At 37.7% G+C, this 19,507-nt stretch overlaps 1 protein-coding gene across 1 annotated transcript in view; it reads right to left on the bottom strand.

The window, feature by feature from the left end:
• Positions 1–19,507, bottom strand: part of Xrcc5 (X-ray repair cross complementing 5) — an 88,024-nt gene that overhangs the window by 7,915 nt on the left and 60,602 nt on the right. Inside the window, exons 17-19 of the mRNA XM_026402366.2 lie at positions 5,636–5,745; positions 3,822–3,918; positions 1,476–1,543 (exon numbers count right to left, since the gene is read on the bottom strand). Coding sequence (XP_026258151.2) covers positions 1,476–1,543; positions 3,822–3,918; positions 5,636–5,745 — 275 coding nt within the window. The remainder of the gene's footprint in view (positions 1–1,475; positions 1,544–3,821; positions 3,919–5,635; positions 5,746–19,507) is intronic.

Raw genomic sequence — 19,507 nt, 5'->3', positions numbered from 1 at the left:
AATCACATGAGCCGATTCCTTAAAGTCAATCAATCAATCAAGTGAGGGAGGTGTGTGTGTATGTGTGTGTGTTTTCTTTGGTTCTATTTCTCTGGAAAATTCTGACTGACAAATTCTACTACAGTCCAAGGGGAAAATAAAAGCGAAATATTGTATAAACTGACAAATAAAAATAAAGCCAAACTGTTACCTGACATACCCAAACTCTTGGTACTCACTACTGACTGTGGAAGAGGGTATAGACACTGCGAACCCCTCTGAGACAACAGTCAGCTCCTAAGAGTATGTGTCTAAAATTCTAGAAATATACTCCCTGAAAGTAGAGACCATATCTGTTCTTTAAGAAAAACTTTTGCCAGGCTCAGTACTGATTAAAAACTCTTGTATATGCTGATTAACTTGTCTCCCAGACAATATGGTTTCTGTCAGATGCCTCTGTATAGTTGAAAGTTGGAGGCATTTTCCATTTAGCCTGAATTGAGACCTATGGTGAACTTGCTCCTGCCATTCCCTTGATACATTCCTATCTGCTGGCCCCAGGTCAAACTCTCTCTCAGAATATACAATTATTTTTTTGAGTCTCCACTGCCACCCTATGCTCCCTTGTACCCAATGTTTGCACTTCTACAGAGGGCAGAGGGCTGTCAGCATGCAGCACAGGGCCTAGCGCATAGCAGAAAGTTTGTCAGGGCGGTTGCCAGGCACTGTGCTAGCAGGACTGGATCCATTAGTGACGATAACTAAAACTAAATGCTATAAACTATGTTTTTGAGCTATTGAATCTAATTCCATTAAAATTTCATCACAACCTTGAGGTATAATGAAGGATCAGTGAACTAAATAGCCATGTGTATTGTGACTCATAGCTGACTCTTGACTCAAAGCTCATACATCAGACAGGGAGGCCTTGTCCTAACAATTGTGTTAATCTTCTACTGAAAGAGACCTTTACTGAAAATAGCTGGATGTCCCTTATGCTAGAATAGAGTTGTTTTTCTACCTGCTGCACATTCATCTGAGAGACTTTAAAAATTCAAACAAACCATGCCCAGCACCCATCTCAAATAAACAGAATAGAATCTCTGGGGTGATTCTGATTTTTAATCAGCATTTAAAAAAAAAAGTTCCCCAGGTGACTAAATGTGTGGCCAGCGTGGGAAATCACTGAGCTAGCGGACTTTATAGCCTTTTGCCAGGGTCTAGGCTAAACCTGGCATGTACTAGGGAGGTCAGAAGCTCTAGGACTACTTAAGCTGGGACTACAGGTGAGTTCCAGAAATACAACCGAGGCCTGTGGAAAACTGAGTGGATTATGTTTCCCACAAGTATGCTGCAGTTGAAGCAATTTGCTTGTTGGCTGAATAAAGAATGAGTGCCCTACTTCAGGCACCTTAAAATTTAACTTCTTAAGGACATCTAGGAAAATAATGTCCACCACAATGATTCATCTAATACAGGGAATTCTTTCTTAATACCTTTTTGGCTTCCTCAGCTGTGACAGAACTTCCAGAGGCTTCATCTTTGGTGATCAGAGTGATTCCATCTAAAAAGTAATTCACAGAGTAAACTTCAAATACAAATAGTTAATCCTAATCTCACTTTCCTTTCCATCACCTCCTCCCACCTTTGCTCTGGAGACTTAAACATATAAAGATGCTCTGTCCTAAGAAAAAAACCCCATAAAACTAAAATGGCAATGAATAAACATCTTTCATTTCATCTCACACTATCCTTTCTCTTATTTTTGCTAGTATAGTAAGAAACAAAGGCCACTTGTGCAGTTCTACCCACTCTATGAAGGCTTTCTTAGTAAACTTCAGAAAGACACAGCACTCCCTTTTAGAATTCTTAGATTACTTTTTAACCCTTGGAAATCACTCTTCATATTTTGTGTAACTATTTGCATGTTTATCTGTCCTTCCTCAAGGGCAGGGAATAGGTACTATTCATCTTTTTATTCCCCTCCACATAGTACATACAAGAAGCTCAATAAATAAATGTTTGAATGAGTTTATTCTTTTGTCCAAATCCATCAGTACTCAATGGTGGAGTGTGTAAATATTTTGACTTAAGCAGTGTGACTGGCTATTGATGAAATGACCAGAGCACTAGGTCAGGAGGTAACACACTGTTACAACTGGTGTCTTTGTCATTTAACATAGCATAGTGCATCAATTTTAGCTCAGTGAAGGCAAACGACAGAAAATCTACCCTTTAATGTTCTCTTCTTCCTAAGATTCTTTCCTATCTCAAGTGGCTGATGCATGATACTCATAGAAAAACACATGCATTTTTAACATTCATTTGTACCTAGAAAAGGCACAAGTTGTATGTATTCTCTAAGCAGCATATAAGCTCCCAGAAAATAAGGATCTTGTGCATATACTGCAAGTTTGCTTTCAGCAAATAGTATGTTTTAGGCATTCATAAATACCTACACCAACTTCCTCTTTCATCTACTGGGATAGCCATGGTGGCAAAAAAAAGTGATTTGAGTAAGTCCCATTCACCATGCATCCTAATTGCTTTTGCTCACCAGTGTAGAGGTTAAAGGGTTGAAAAATTAACTGTCAAGTAACACTGCCTAGGATGAAATGCCGCTTGTTACAAGGTGGATAGATAGGTGTGTAACCCCATCCAGAATTTACACCAAAAAACAGGTAGAGACTAATTTTTGCCTCTTGATTTATAAGTGAAAGTTTCATACCATCTCTTAAATTTATTTTCATATGTATTTTTAATAAATAATATACTTGAGTTCTGAAAGAAAACTGGGTCATGTTTTCAAAAACAGGAAAAAGGCATGAAGAAAATCAAATATCAAGTGTAACATTGGAAGAACATGTGTTCATTTCTCTCTGGGTTTAGTTTGTAGTGGTTGCTATGAATAAGTGAGGAAATGAGTGGCTTTAGTACATGAAGATGTGGGACTGCTGACTTGGGAAGCCCAAGAATGTGGTAATGAAAGGCAGCAGGAAGGCAAAATGTGGGTAAGTCAGTCCAAGTGCAGTGGACCAAAGAGAATGGAAATAGCCTAAGAATATGAGAACGGGGCAATGTTTGTCTGCACAGTGGCTTCAGTGAACAAACAGAAAGGCACAATCTTAGAAATGGGTCATGCTGCACAGAGTGTAACATCCACTTGGTATTTATCAACTCTGTATTGATGCTTATTAAAGGGGACTTTGAGTTCAATGAATCCTGGGCATTTCTCAAAGCCAAATGGGAAGTCTATCAGGTCCCACCGGGCATGAAGACACATATCTGTAAGCCCAGCAACTCTGGAGGCTGAGGCAGGAGGAGGCTCTCAAGTTTGAGACAGTCTGGGCAATTTTTCTAGACCCCGTCTTGAACTAAAATGAAAGGCTGGGGATGTAGCTCACTGGGAGGGAGAGTGTTTCCCTAGCATGTTTGAGGCTCTGGGCTTGATCCCCAGTACCACAAAAGAAGAAGGAAGAGAGAGAGAGGGAGGGCGGGGGCGGGCAGGCATTTTACTAGTTAAAAATGTGGGTGAGCACATTACTAAAGAAAACTACTTTCAAGATTCACTTGGGGGGAGAGAGAGAGAGAGAGAGAGAAAGCGAGAGAGAGAGAGAGAGAGAGAAAGCGAGAGAGAGAGAGAGAGAGAGAGAGAGAGAGAGAGAGAGAGAGTGTGTGTGTGTGTGTGTGTGTGTGTGTGTGTGTGTGTGTATGTTTGTCAGTCACCAGGTTTCCCCACCTAGGAGATCATGCAATATAATTTATGTTTAGAAGTTGTATGGATATGCAGCAGCATCAATATCTAGAGGGGGAAATAACCCCAAAAACAAAGAACTCCTTACCCTGAACAACAATGTCCCAGAAATGATTTAACTGTTTAACTTCCACTTTCTCTCGAAGGGATTTCATGAAACTGTTGAAGTGCTGTTCTTCTGAAAACTGTGGGGGCAAAATCCATCATCTTCAGACCAAGGTACAACAGATTTTGAATCCACCATATTTATTTATTTATTTTAAAAGTTCTTGTAAGGTAGATGGAAGCTGGCAATTCAAGTTGAGCTTTATTCGTTGAAAACCAGAAATCCTTCCACCTACGCAAGGAACCAACCTTCACAGAGCCACATAGCTTTTTTGGTACCTAAAACTTTGTTTTTAACTAAATACAAACAATATCAAACAAAAGAGAATACTTCATTATTCAATGGATGCTCATGTACTGATCACTCAGCTTCAGTAATTATTACTTAATCATCTGCTTCATCTAGACCCTACCTTCATCTCCCATAACACTTGGATTGTTTTGAAGCACATTTCAGTTTTATTACTTAATTTATAAAATATTTCAGCATGCAATATCAAAATTATTTATTTTTTCTAATAAAACATATTCATTTGCTACTCTGCATCTCATAACAATTATTAATTCCTTAAGAGAAGCAAAATTTAAAATTAATATATTTTCTTAATTATTTCTTTTTAAAAAATAATTTTACAGTTAAATATAGGTCTTCATTAATACTGACTGACCAGTCTCTAAAGTTTATTTTGCTCCTTTTCCATCTTTTTAAAATTAATTAATTTTTTTTTTGTGTGTGTGTGTGTGGTGCCAAGGACCAAGCCCAGGGCCTTACTCATGCTAGGCAAATGCTCAACCACTGATCTACTCCCAATCTTCTTTTTCCTGTTTTAAGAAACCCAGTGACCCAGTGCATGTGGCGACAACAGCATGCAGAAGTGCTATTAGAAGCTCCCTTTACCTGGGGTAATACTTATTAAAAAAACAACACATTTTACTCTCTTTTCATCTAATGAAATCTTTCTCTACCCAAGTAAATTATCTTTACTTGGTCTTGTCTTGACTCTACTTCCCCAAATTTTGTCTTCTGTAGGGTATTTGGGTCATTTGCTTCTGAATCTTTTACTTTAATCCAGTTTTAAGGATTTTCTCATTTTCTTGCCATTTTTTTGTAAACACCTAAAATAATTCCAGTGCTAATTTTTTCATTCATTCAGCAAATATTTAATATGTACTCACACAAGAACATATATTACATCTGTACCTTCTCTAAAAACATACTTTCTAATTTAAACTTGCTCACCTCTTGCCTAGAGGTATAGAGGCCTATAAATAATTTGGAAGATTTTTAGAAGTGTTTTCTAAAAATTTCTAATAAAACAAACAAAAACCCTACACAAAGGTGGGTGTGTTGAGTTTATTATTATAATTATTTTTTTTTGGTGTTCTTTTTTCCCCTGGCATTTAGATTCCTACTTCTGTCTTTGTAAAATCTTCTTCAATAATCACACCAATACATGTTTTTCATCAATTTTCCTAAAGTAATTAGCCTATCCTTCACAATAATGACAGGACTATCAGATATTACAATGTAAATTTCCTGGTGCCCCTGAGCAGAACACAAAGCTAGAGCTTTAGTAGCATAAAAAGCTCACTTCAAGGGATAAGCATCCACCCATCTACATTAATTCCTCCTCAGAAATGACAATGATCACTCCCACTTCTCTTGGCACACAACTGCTATTCGTAGTGAGAATGATTATTTCCAAAGGCCAGGCTTATTGATGGGATGCTGGTTTTCTCTTCCCCGTGATGGCTGCCAATAGCTTGGGCAGAGAAGATAGGTGAGAAGAAAGATACCTGAATGGCTTCTTCCCGGAAGGCTTTGATGCAGTCCATGCTCTTCATAAAATATGGTGTTTCGTTAGTATCCAAAAACTGTTCAATGTGACTTATTAGCTGATGACATGCTAGAACATAAGAAAATAAATTTATTTTCATAGATGTGAGTGATGCTTGTTAGATTAAACACCTTTGGGTGTGCCAAGAAGGATGAGGTTCACAGAGCTCCTGATCAGTATGCACAACAGCCAGATTTCTTTTGGGGAGACATGAGATGCAAAATTTTCATTTCAAAAACCTACATATGAGAAATGTGGTTTTGTCAAAAATAAACTAATTTCTATTCCTTTTGAAATGTCAAACATTAGGTTGGGGTAGTTATTTTAATCATACTGTTGTTGCTTTTTATCTTCCCCCCAAAATTTAGGGGCTATTTGGACAATTCAAAACTACCTTTCCTAAATATTCATAGAAAACCGGTTGTCAAGTTCCTCCCCTAATGCCACTCAGGATAACTATCAAGCAGTGCCAGGCAGTAAAAAGTCATGAGACAGAAACACCCATCTTTTGTCAATCCCAGATTAAATTACAAAGAACAGTCCCAGTGTCACCATAACATCCTGTTAGAATGAGAACCTATTACTATTATCTTATGCCTTAGCTGGGCCTGAATATCCTCCCTGTTGCTCAGCACTCCACAAGCTATGAATACTTAATAAACAATATCTATCAGTAAGCAATGTCATAAATGCTACAGAAAGAGGAAATACATCAATGTCATCATTTCTAAGGTGGATTGCAACTTGAGCCTGCCTCTCAAAGAAACAAAAATTGTTAAGTGTGGGGGGGAAAAAGCAGTGGAAAATAGAAATGTGGAGGTCATCTCAGGGAACTAAATTTGCTAGTACATCAAAATTGGCCCTTAAGATTTATGTTGAATACCAAACCAAGGAGATAACAAACACTCATGGCCTAAAGGCTCACTCTCCCTTGTCTCCTGAAACCATTTACTTGCCAGCTACTTCACAATTTATGCTGAATGGTCAAGATATTCTAATACTGCCATATCTTTTTCAAATCACAGTCTCATTTGAACATTTTAGTAGTTAAAAATGTGGGTGAGCACATTACTAAAGCAAACTACTTTCAAGATTCACCTGAAAAGGCGCAAGGCCTCTAACTCTGAATCAGTGACCTGAACACTGTTCAATGCCTTGTGACAGACAGGAAATCCGTGCCATCTACTTATTTCCTGAGGACCTTTTAACATTTGGAGAGGATTAAGAAACTGGACGAAACATTTTCGAATATAGCAATTTTGCTGCAAGGGAAAAATATCCCCAATAACCACTTCATCTCTTCTACCAACTAGGAGATTATGATCTCCATTATAATAAAACCTCTAACAAACTTGGGAGATTAAAGAAACAGTGTACTGCAATTTCAGAAATCTTTACCAATGTCTCCTCCAGCAGTGAATTAATATCCAACTACAATTCAAAGAAGAGGAAAAAAATGTTCAAATAGTGTTTTTAAATAAGGTAAATAATACAACTCTGATTAGTCAGCAGAGCAGAATACCATCAATAAGGAGCTCAAAGCAAATAGAAGCTATTTACCCTTTTCCAGCTTAGAAAGTCAAAATACAGAAATGTTCAAGATTCTTACTTACCTTCTCAGATAGATTAATATAAAGTTAACTTCAAGTTATATCTAGGTACAAATAGGCACCTTTGTGGGCCAAGGGACTCCAAGTCTCCCATTTCTTTTTAAATGAGAATGAAGAATTTTAGGAAGATTTAATGAAACTATTTCCCTTTATAGGCTGAGCACAGTGGTGTACATCTATAATCCCAGCAGTGTGAGAGGCTGAGGCAGGAGGGTCTCAAGTTCAAGGCCAGCCTAGGCAACTCAATGAGAACCTATCTCAAAATTTAAAAAATTAAAAGGGCTAGGAATGTAACTTGGTGATAAAGAGTATCCCTGGGTTCAAACCTCAGTACTAAAAAACAAAACAAAAACCAAACCACAAAACATTTGCTTTACTTAGTGATCGTTTTCATTAGCTTATCCTAGTAAATATTTATTGTGTGACTGCTGGGTTGCTCGCAACTAAAACACTCAGGGGTCACTCCAGAGGAACTGGGCTAACTGGGCCACGTGAAATAACCACACAAGAGACACAAATACCTTTTTCTTTGGGGGTGCTGTGACAGCTCCTCTGACCTTAAGGGTCTGGGGAGGGAGGGAGGGAGGGAGGGAGGGAGAGAGAGGGAGAGGGAGAGAGAGAGAGAGAGAGAGAGAGAGAGAGAGAGAGAGAGAGAGAGTGTGTGTGTGTGTGTGTGTGTGTGTGTGTGTGTGTGTGTACCTGCTAACCCCTTTTATTGAGGAGAAGCTATTCAAATGAGGTAAGGGGTCAGGTTTCAGGGGGTGAATCTAGCTTCATGATGTCTGCTGTTAGCAGGTTGACTGACATCTAGGTAGGCCACACTCAAGGGAAGAGTAAGAGAAGGGGACACACAAAGGGCACTTTCATGGAACATTCTATCCCAAACAGGGCAAGGGGTAGTATTATAAAGAAACAGGTAAGCATAGCTCCACCCATGGGGATGTAGGAAGGCACGCCCATGCCTATGCACGAAGACACAGTCCCTGGCACCCTAGAAGACCAGGGCTATCCAGATCACAGCCGGATGCCACAGCGGTCAGCAGGGGAGTCAGACATAAGCACGTGCTAGTTGGGCCTCCCACATGTAACTACTATGTATAAGACCTTATGCTATGTTCTGTGGGAGGCACAATTAAGTCCTTTGAGGAGTTTAGTACTAGGGAATATAAGCATGTACCCCAAAATACTAACAATAAGGTAAATATAAAATGGAGTATGAGTATTACAAAACATTTGAATTGGACTGAAAATATATTTTTTTCATATTGGTTTAAATGTTTAAAATTCTTTATACAAAGTGTCACAAATCATCATGACTTTTAAGCTGGGTAATAAAAAACAGAATATGACTATCATCCAGCAAGGGGGAAAAAAAGAGCCTAAGTATGAAGAATAGGATTAGGAAAGCAGAAGGTTTATGCTGAATGGTCAAGATATTCTAATACTGCCATATCTTTTTCAAATCACAAATCACAAATGCAAATGGCCCAGTATCTGAAGAAAAGGCAGAAGTGAGCATTAGACAGAAAAAGGTTGGAAGGAAGAAGTTCTAGAGGGAGAGAATAATATACGTAAGGGTCCTGAGGCAAGATATAGTTTGGCTCCTTTGAAAGTATGAAGAAAAGGGGATTCAAGACCAATCCTTTATGTACTACACAACCGAGAGGTTGGAGAGAGGAATGGGAGCTGAAAGAGGAGGCTAAGAAGGAACCATCAGCAACACAGAAAACCAGAACATTTTATCAGCTCCTAAAAGAAAAGAGTTACCAGGTGTGTCCAAATGTTTACAAAAAGACTATGAGAAAAGAAATGAAAAGAGCACAAGAGATTAAGGGAAGGAAAATAGGGAGTCCTCTGGCCCAGGAGTCCATGAAGCAATTAGAGAAGTACTCAAGTGCTTTGCAAAAAGTTACAGCTTCCTGATCCATTTCATCCTAAAATATGACAGAACACACACACACACACCAACTTACCAAAAAAATATTCAAAAGAGACTAAAATAAGCAAAGCCAAAAATCCATTTGCAAAAATATGATAAAGGAGGCATATAAAGAAAAATAAGTGGACATCTCAATGCCCAGGTTCTACTTAAGAACCAAAGTCCTCATGTATCTATGGGCCTGTTTGGATTTAGGTTTTCTTATTTACATGTCAGACTATTCTGTTTTTTCCTCAGCAGGTCTGAAACACAGGCAGATAAATACATTCAAACTTACAATAAATCCAGTGAATACAAAGACCAGATTTTGCCCTTATAGGCAAGTTAGATGGCCAGTGTATCTGGCTCATGATTCTAAATTCTGTCCCTCCACCTCAATTATTCTCTGGTTCACTGACTATAACAAATCATATAACACCAGGGAAAACCTGTGATGAATGATGCTTTATATACTGAATATTAGAATGATATGTGGACAAGAGACTTCCCTCCAAAGTTTGGAAGCACTTCCCATTTCCTTGTCATTTTTAATAAAAATAAAATGCAGAAATGGCTGACAAAAATAATATTTACTTTGGCTGGATTACGCTTTTGACTCCTCTGTCATCCCCTGCCCCCCATAAAGGAAATGCTGATCACCAGGGTACATTTCTCTGCTTTGACTGCAATTGTAGGCTAAAGAATGGCCTGTCAGTCTTCATAGTCCCAATTATAATCATAAATCATAGCCCCAATTACAATTCACCAAAATGTTCTTCAGAATTAGTGACTCAATAATACTCATTAGTAGCTAATATAAAAAATGGCCACTGGAAGAACCATTCATCTTTGCATACTAAGTCAGGCAAAGGGCTGTCATTTATTTCAAAGAATACTTCACAAATGTCTGTTCCAGATTTTGAGGTTTTAGATATGAGCATTATATATTAACTCAGCATATAACGAGTACAGATGTTGATACTCAAAATTATTCTCAACACACTAATACTTTAGGATCATATTCCAGAGGTTATCTAGATTCAAAAGTATCATATAACAGAAAAATGGCAGAATTTTCTTGTTTAACTGAAATAACTGTTCTCTCTTTCTACAGAAAACATTCACTACCATTTCAAAGTCCTACATAATGGACCACCTTCCTTCTTGGTGCATGGTTAAGAGGGCCAAAACACCCAGGGCTATGGGCTTGTCTGTCTCTGATTTATATCTACTCAATATCTCTGTTCTCTACAAAGATGTTTCCAATAAAAGTCAAAGGAAGTCATCTATTGTGGGTTTTTTCATTTATGTGATAAGAGACAAAAAAGTAATAGGTTTATTCATCTGCCACACATTATATGTGAAGGATGGTTAAAGGAATCTCAACTGATTTGACGAACCCATCATTCAGGATGTTACCTCAATTTAATTCTTCTCACTATCTCAATGCCTCATATGAATTTTGCTTATTGAAAAGATGTACATTTTGCAGCTGTCAGCAATGAAATCATTTTTGAACGTTAAGAACAGATTTATATACTCAATGACAATGGTATCTTTACAAAACAAAATTAAAAGACAACAATAAAAATCAAGCATTTAAATCAAATAAGTATAAGGTCAGGCCACTCATTATTATTAAGAGAATAAAAAGGAGTAATATTCATCAGCAAATAAAACTCTAGGCAAGTAGTCCAGTCTGCTACCAATTAAATCCACATGTAAATTACAATTAGTTTTAAGCTAGAAACTTAAAAGGAACATTTGCCTGATAAGAAAAGGAGTCTAAGGTTTTAATACAGGCAACTAAAACAGAAAGAGATCATAAACAGGCTTCCCTATGTCTCTTTAGGGTTATAAATTGGTCATTGTGGGTAGAGGCTATGGAGTTTATCAGTCAGGTCCAATGAGAAGAGCAGCAATTGCTTTACACATTTAACATGGGAAATTTGATGAAGGCAATTGTTATTCTGTGATGGAAGAGCTGTAAAGCCAAATGAGGATGCTGTAACCCAGAGATCAACAACAGCAAGAGGATTGAGCACCCTATGCATGTGGGCAAAAGAAAAGAGGGTATATAACTACAGCCCAGGGACCTGTCTTACAGTAGGCAAAGTCATGGAAGACCAGAGATACTGCCCAACACAGAAAGAGTGCAGATACCCAGGCTTCTTTCTCTCCCCCACAATCACCCACTAGGAATCTCCCATTGACTGAAATCAGCAGGGAGCCTTTAGAGCCTGTGAAAGAGAGCCTGCAAGGGCAGGGCCATCCCACCCATCCTTCCCCCAGATTGGGATACATAAAGGAAGGTGAGGAGTAGATCTAAGGGACACCTGAAACAGCGAGTTATTAGGAACTCACAAAAGGAACCTCTTTTAATGAACTGGATATTTCTAAGAGACAGAATTAACTAGGCATAATTTAATTTAAATATTAAGGGAAGATAAAACTTATAGGGCTATTTTTTCCAGTGAGGTGGGAAAAAATGAAATTCAATTCAGTTATTTAAAAGGTTCACAAGCATATTTTAAAACTTTTTCCAGTCATTTAAATTTTTCAAAGTTGCATTTCTGCAAAAACAGAATTATGTATAAAATATAATTGAAACATCTTTAGAGCTGCATACATTTCTCTTTCTTTCAAGTTTGACACGGTGAAACACAGCAAATGGTTGCCATACAACCATGTGGACCATGACAATAAATAAGAGGCACTGCAGATAACTGAGCATCTCCATGGTACTCACATCCTCTCACAGAGATCAAATGCATTTCTGAATATTTAAGTACAAAAAGAAGGCATCCTAAATATTTTTCCTCTAAATGACAAAAGATATACTAACTTAAATATCCTTTCTGCTGTCTTCCAAGAGTTCAAATCTAAGTCTCCAGGAAGAGTATGCCCTGGATGGCACTGCTCCTTGCTCTGGTATTCCTGTTTTTAGTTCTTGCAATCTTTAATGAAATATTCTTATTGGAGAAAAAGGTATCACTGGATAGAAACAAAGGAAACTGAGAACTATGCAAAAAAGCATAAGCTTTACAAGCCTGACAATGACCTTCAAAAGCTGTCTTCTCCTAAAGCATATGGACTGTGAAGTGGACAGCTCTGCCCTGTTCTTTGCCTTTCTTGTCCTGCCCCCTCTCAGAAAATGTTCTGGTAGACATTTTGCCCCACAGTCCCTTGGCTAGCAGAAGTGCCCTGCCTTCCTCCTAAGAATAGGAAAGGTCAGTAGATATGACACAGAGCATACCAGAGTCATAATATTATGCATGATCAGTGGCATAGGAAATTGAACTAAGGTATATAAAGTGCTGACCACCTCAATTGTACAGACGCAGCCCCGGGTTTTTATTATTATTATTATTATTATTATTATTTTTCTTTCCAATAACTTAAAAACTCAATTAAAATCTCACCATTTAAGCTCCACAAGTTCTGTCACAGCCCATTTTTTCATGCTTAACGATTTTCTCATTAAATGCAGTAATTTCTTACAAATTGCACTAATAAAAGTAAGTCCTGCTGGGTGTTTTCCCCCCTTTTTAAATGCTGCCTTTTCATTGATGTGTTAAATTAAAACCCCAGGCACAAAGAGCAGAGTAAATGCAAAGTCTTTATTGTCAGAAGCCACTCCTGCAGACTCTGAGGTCTCTCTTGTTTTATTTTTGTTTTTGAACTGTGAGTCCTACTTTGTAGCCACAGGAAGAATAAAGTTCTCTTGGCCTTAGCATACTTAACAGTTGTGAGAGCTAAGGAGAAACTAGAAAAAGGACATCCAGTTAGCCCACTGGCTACAAGTCACTTTATGTAAGAGAACATATGACATACCATTTTTATTCTGGGTGAAAACTATTTCTCATCTTAAAGTTTGGGCAGAAGATCAGATCTGTTCTCAGGTCAGGTGGCAAATTTTAAGTTTCACTGCCAAACAGGTGGATTGCATGATATTCTAGAGTAATTTTTTATTAAAAACATGAAGTTTAAACAAAGACCCACTGAATATGTCTCACATCAATTAATATTTACAGGAAATATAGTGGACAAAGAACATCCATTCTCTAGTGTAACAAATTTTCTCTAATTTCAGAAAGAATAAAGTACAAAATCAATACAAGCTAATTAATAAAAGAAACCAAAGGAGGACATTAAATGGGGAAGTTGTTTCTTTGGCTCATTTATGGAATATATATGCCATGTTTATGCATACTCCTGAAAGATTGTGTTGGGGGTAGGGGAGGGGACAAGGGGTAAAGAGGGCAGGGAAAGGGTTCCCATAATTTTCCAAGGTCCTGGAATTGTAAAACTTGGGAAAGCTTACTAAATTAAAAACTAATACGGAAGAGTGAAGAACTTTACCAATCTCAACTTGATTTGGCTTCACACCTGAATAGATGTCATCAAAGTAATGCAGAAAGTAAGCAGAAGGAACCAAGCAGCCATAGTAACAGCATAGGCAAGTGGAAATAGTCTGGAATAGGAGACCAATCTAGCAATGGGCTTCAATTAAAATTTGGTAATTGAATGGAACTGAAATTCTTGTATCAGTTGAAGAGATACAGTGAATGATGTCAGACTCCTCACAAAGGAGAGAAACAGGCAGCTACTGGCTGAATGTGCTTTTGTTGGATGCTAGAGGGGGAGGCGGTGTTTAATAATGCATTAAGAAGTTGAGTCATTTAATTACCAGAAATTTTGGAACCACCATATTCTACATGGTTAATTCTTCTAAAAACTGATACCCTGCGTTTATATGCTACCTGTACTTAAAGAGTCCTTGTTTCCACATTTTAATAGTTTCTTTCTATTCTTTTATGGTTTTATTTTTTAAAAAAGTTATAATACTAAAGCTCAAAACACAGAAATGCTAGGTCTTTACTTCTTTAGTGGGGCTGACTCAAAAATGAATCCAAAGAACCACAGAAGTAATTCTGCTATAATTTAAAAACTCAAATTCTTGTTACTTCCAAGTACTGCTTTGTTAAAGTTAATAATGAAAACAAAGTATTACTAGTGTGCAACAGAGACCATAAAAACAGTTGGAGGTCATTTTGTCTCCCTGATGATGGACCAGCAACAGTATCTATGCCCAGTTATTGGTACCCAAAGATATACTGGTTTTCAAATCACAGGCATCTCTTCAGAGTGGAGTCTGCCAGTGAGTGAGAGATAAAAATGACATTTTTTAATGTGAAGAGAATACCATGAGCAACCATATAGAGGGAGGAAAGCCAGTACCATGAGGGCATTAACAGGAATACAGTTTAGTTTGAACACAGGCTTCACAGAGGAGACTTATACAAGAATGAGCTAGGAGTGGCAAGATGGGACCAGTCTGGGGAAAACCTTAAAGGGATTTCAAAGACAAGGGCAGTGATTAAGAAGGACTGACCCACAATCAAATGTATATGCTAAGAATCTAGTATATACAATGGTGAAAGAAGGAAAGCTTAAATTAGCATAGTGATTATTAGAATGGGAGGGATGAGACAGATCCAAGATAACTGATTTAGAAATGATTAGCAAATATAAGAGATTTAAAATGGATACAAGATGGTCAGAAAAGTTCACCAAAAGTAATTTCAAGAGGCAAAACAGCAAAAGCAACAAAACAAAACCCCATTTTGGAGGAATGTCCCATTTAGCATACTGAGCAACAGGGTCATTACTTAGCATGCTGCCTCATTTGAATGCTTTCTGGGCCCTCTCTTGTCCAGCCCTTTATTGCCAAGGTTATGCCAACCTCCTATTGCATGAATATATCCTCAAACTTGTCACTCATCTTCATCTATACTCACATACTCTGCCTTCCTTCCTACACACTGTGCAGCTAAGTCACCCCTGACACCTGTGCCCTAGATCCCATACCTCTCGCATGTTGAAGGATCTCGTCCAATCCCATGCCTTTAGAGACCATCAACATTATGACTTCTCCCAGAAGTACTTATGTCCAGATTTCTATAACCAACCTAATATGTCTTTCCCTTTTTGGTTAGTGGCCATTCCTTCCAGTTGCTCAGACTAAATACTAGGGACCAGCAACAGTATCTATGTCCTTGATCCCTTTCTTTCTTCTACACCCTACATTTACATGATAGCAAAACTGTCAACTGTATTTTCAAAACATATCAAGAATTTGACCTCTCACCGTAGAAGAACCTCCCTCATTGGGGTATTATTAATACAGTAGTAGCCTTCTAACTCATCTGCCTATTTCCAACTTACCCTTTCTCAATGCAGCATAATACACACACACAAAAACAAGTCAGTCAAATCATCCTCTACTCAGAACACTTCAATGGTTTCTCATTTCACTCACAGTACAAGCTGAAGGTCTAGGAGGCTCTGTATGGTATGTGCCCAGCACTTCTCTAATCTTACCTCCTACTTGTTTCCTGCAGACACTGACTGGCCTCTCTGATGGGGAGCCAAGACATCCTGCTTAGGGGAACATGTTACTCTCCCTGTTCTCCCCACAGAGATTCACTGTGCTTACCCCCACCTTCCTCAACTCTCTGTTCAAATGATGCCTCAACAGTGAGGCCTTTCCTTATCCTCTTACATGAAATCACAAGCCCATCTCACTCCAGTGTTCTCTGCCCCACCATCCTATTTGAGTTTTTCTCTATAGGGATGACAAGGGTTGAATAGTATTCTCCCCAAATTCTTGTCCTTTCTGGAACTTCAGAATATGATTTTATTTGAAGTAGGGTCCTTGTAGATGTAATCAAGTTAAGATAAAATCATTAGGGTGGGTCTTAACTTAATAAGACTGTCCTCTTTATAAAGTAGTAGGAAACTTGGGACACAGACATGTGGGGAGAACTCCACATTAAGATTCAGAGAGTTTGGAATACTGCTATCTACAGGGCAAGGAATGCCAAAGATTGCTCACTGTTGCCAAAGCCACAAGACAGTCACTGAACATCTCCTTCAGAGTCATCAGAAGGAACCAATGTGATGAACATTGTTTGGGGACTTCTGGTCTCAAGAACTGTGACAGAATAAACCTGTGTTGTTTTAAACCACTCAGCTTGTGTTACTGTTACATTTAACACATACCAGTATTTTCTTATTTATTTACTGTGTATGTCTTGCCATGACTGACTCATAGAAGGCTTTCAATAAATATTTGCTGAATGGATGAACAAACAGTCTAGGTCTCACAGGCTTGCTTCTCTAAAAGCCTATGGAAACATGTCTCTCGTTGTTCCTTCAATTTAAACATATATACTGCTATCACTTAGGGTAGTGGACTGTCTAGAACTTTTTTCCTCCAATTCTCCCTTAATTTTAGAGATAGAAATGGTTACAATAAAGCTCCATGGAAAGAGGAGAAACAAAAAGAGCAACAGGCTATGTAACAGACTATATGCAGATGTGTGGAAATGAACATGTCAACACGATTATGACATCTTAGTTTGTTGTTGCTGCTTAGTAAGTATGACAGCCTCATCTCATCTTCTTGTAAGTTCTTTTTCTTCTCTTAGATAAAGCTGCTAGATCCCACTGAGCTTAAGGGTTCCTCTTAAAAGTACTGCCTATGACTATTACTTACTGCCCCATTTATTATACCCTAAAAAAACAAACCATCTTGATCACAATGTAGAGCATTAATAAGCATTAAGAGGGTTATTCCCATGAAGACAGTGAGAAGGCAATATAGAAAATGTGGGAATGAGTAGTTTTAAAGGGAGGACAATGCAGAAGGACATGTCCACTTTTTTACTTCATATATTTACTATACTACTCCTGCATTTTCCCCCCAATGAGTATGTATTTATTTTTTAACTAGGGAAAGCCTAAGGAGCAATTAAATCATCTTAAAACACATGCTGGGTATTGTGGTACATGCCTATAATCCCAGTGGCTTAGAAGTTATCACAAGTTCAAAGCCTTAGCAATTTAGTGAGGGCCTAAGTGTAAGGGTCTGGCGAACGTCGGAGGAAGAGACCACCAAGAGCAACAGCAAAAGGGGGTTTATTGAGGATCCAATCCAGCGCGCTGGGGCTCCAGGCTCACTCAAGACGGGACAGCGGCCAAGAGCCCCGAGCAGGGGTTGAGCAGTGCTTAAGTACACTTTTTTAGGGAGGGCAGGGACTTTACATACATCACAGTCTCCTTTAACAAATCACCATACACCGCGGGAAAATCAAACAACAATTCTCAAACATGATTAGTACATTCATTGGTGGGAACAGGTCAGGCGGGGGTAATGGGTCAGTCCTAAGGAGGGGGGTACATTCAAACTGATTGGTTTGGGCCCTGAGGTGCCTACATGCCAAGCTGCACAGGGTCCAGGTTGTTAAACAACTAAGTGGGCAGTACCGGGCATTGTCTTAACTGCCTCAGGAATTTCAGGTTCTGTGTGCAGTTCAGAAACTTTACAATACCTAGTCCTTTACATTTTAACTCAGGCTTTGCAGCTTAGAAGCAGCTTTACCCTTTCATAAGCAATGTAGCAAGACACTGTCTCAAAGAGACAAAATCTTCTTAAAACATGTAAAGATACTGTCATAGAAATAATTTTCTATTTCCATTTGAGTTATAAATGGAAAGACATTTTTCATGGGCTGGCATTTACTGATGGTGACACAGAATACTTCTATGTCATTGATTCTTTTATTTCTTTTTTGTCTTATTCTTTCTGTGCTATATACTTCATTCTTTGTTTATTACTCATATACTTAAAGAAAAGTGGTTAAAAGAACCTTAGAAAACACTATATTCCATCTATTGCCCTCTTTTGAACCAGATGTACTACAAGCAAATCTTATCTTTGGCCTGTGAATTCTACCCTCCTTATAATCTCATACTTTTAAAAGTTCAATGAATAAGTCTCATTGACTTTGACAGTCAATCTTAGAGTAATGAGAAATAGGACTATGTTACAATTACAGAGGAGCAAGAACTTCCAGAATGCTTTTGCATCATAGGTTGGCTACAGGTAGCATCACATATTTCAACAACCTAAAAGGATTTTGAAAGTTTTCACATAAAGAAATAATATCTGAAAAGACAGATATATTTAACTTGATTTAAGCATTACAGATGTACCAAAATATCAGATGAGATCCCATTGTAATGGTTAATTTGAACTGTCAACTTGATTTTAAAATAAATTTAAAAGTTTATTAGAAGAAAAAAGAAATGGGGCAAATTATGGGATAATTCAATCTGAAGTTACTCCATAGGTATTTTTTTTCTTGGCATAGGACACAAATAACGAATTGAACAAGATAAACAAGTTGTGAAAAATGGCACAAAGAACCAAATGAAAGGAAGGAATAAACAATCTATAAATTTTCTAAATCTGTAAACATTGGTCTAAGACTTGATATACTAAAATACTTACTGTCACTTAAATTGCCTTTAATTTCTCACAACTAATCAACTTTGGGCTTTAACAAATTGCTAAAATCTGTTATTTTTTTTTGTATTGAGTAAGCTTACCATTTACAAATATGAAAGAATTTTTCCCACAAAGCAGAAGATTCTAAAAAACAAACATGAACTTGTGATACATGTAGCTAAGTTTATTTTTCTTAAAACTTCAATACCAGAAGACTTTTATTTAAAATACCTTCTAGTATCTGAACTGACAATGTTTATCTTTTTGGTACCCTGAAGAAATTCATTTGGGTCTCTTGACCCATGCTAGGTGAATAGCTTTCAATACTCAAAACTGGAATTTATGCCTGGAATACAGGATTGATTTAAAAATTGCAAATCAATTAACATAACATACTATATTAACAGAATAAAAACCATGTGATCATCTCAACAGATGCAGAAAATGCATCTGACAAAACTTAACAACTAATTAGAATCAAACTGCCAACCAACTAGGAATGGATTGAAATTTCCTCAAACTGACAAAAGTAATCTAGGAAAGAACTAATATCATACTAATGGTAAAAGACAAAATATTCCCCATAAGATCAAGAGCAAGCCAAGAATGTTCACTCTTATTGTTTCTATTCGACACTGAATTGGACAAATAATAATCAAACAAGATATTCAAGGCATGCAAGTCAGAAATGAAGAAGTAAAACTATTTTTACTTGGAGACAATATGATCGTGTATGTAAAAAACCCATCTCTCAGTAGTGCATAAAAAACTAATAAACCAATAAACAACTTTTATAAGGTTGCAGGACAGAAGATCAATCAACAACCCAAGCCAGGCACAGTGGTACACACCTACAATCCCAGTTACATGGGACTCTGAAACAAGAGGGTCACAAGTTCGAGGCCGGCCTGGGCCACTTAATGAGAGAACCTGTCTCAAAAAAAAAAA

Source organism: Urocitellus parryii, chromosome 1, assembly GCF_045843805.1.
Source record: "Urocitellus parryii isolate mUroPar1 chromosome 1, mUroPar1.hap1, whole genome shotgun sequence".
NCBI lineage: Eukaryota > Metazoa > Chordata > Mammalia > Rodentia > Sciuridae > Urocitellus > Urocitellus parryii.
This window is presented reverse-complemented; position numbering and strand designations above follow the sequence as displayed.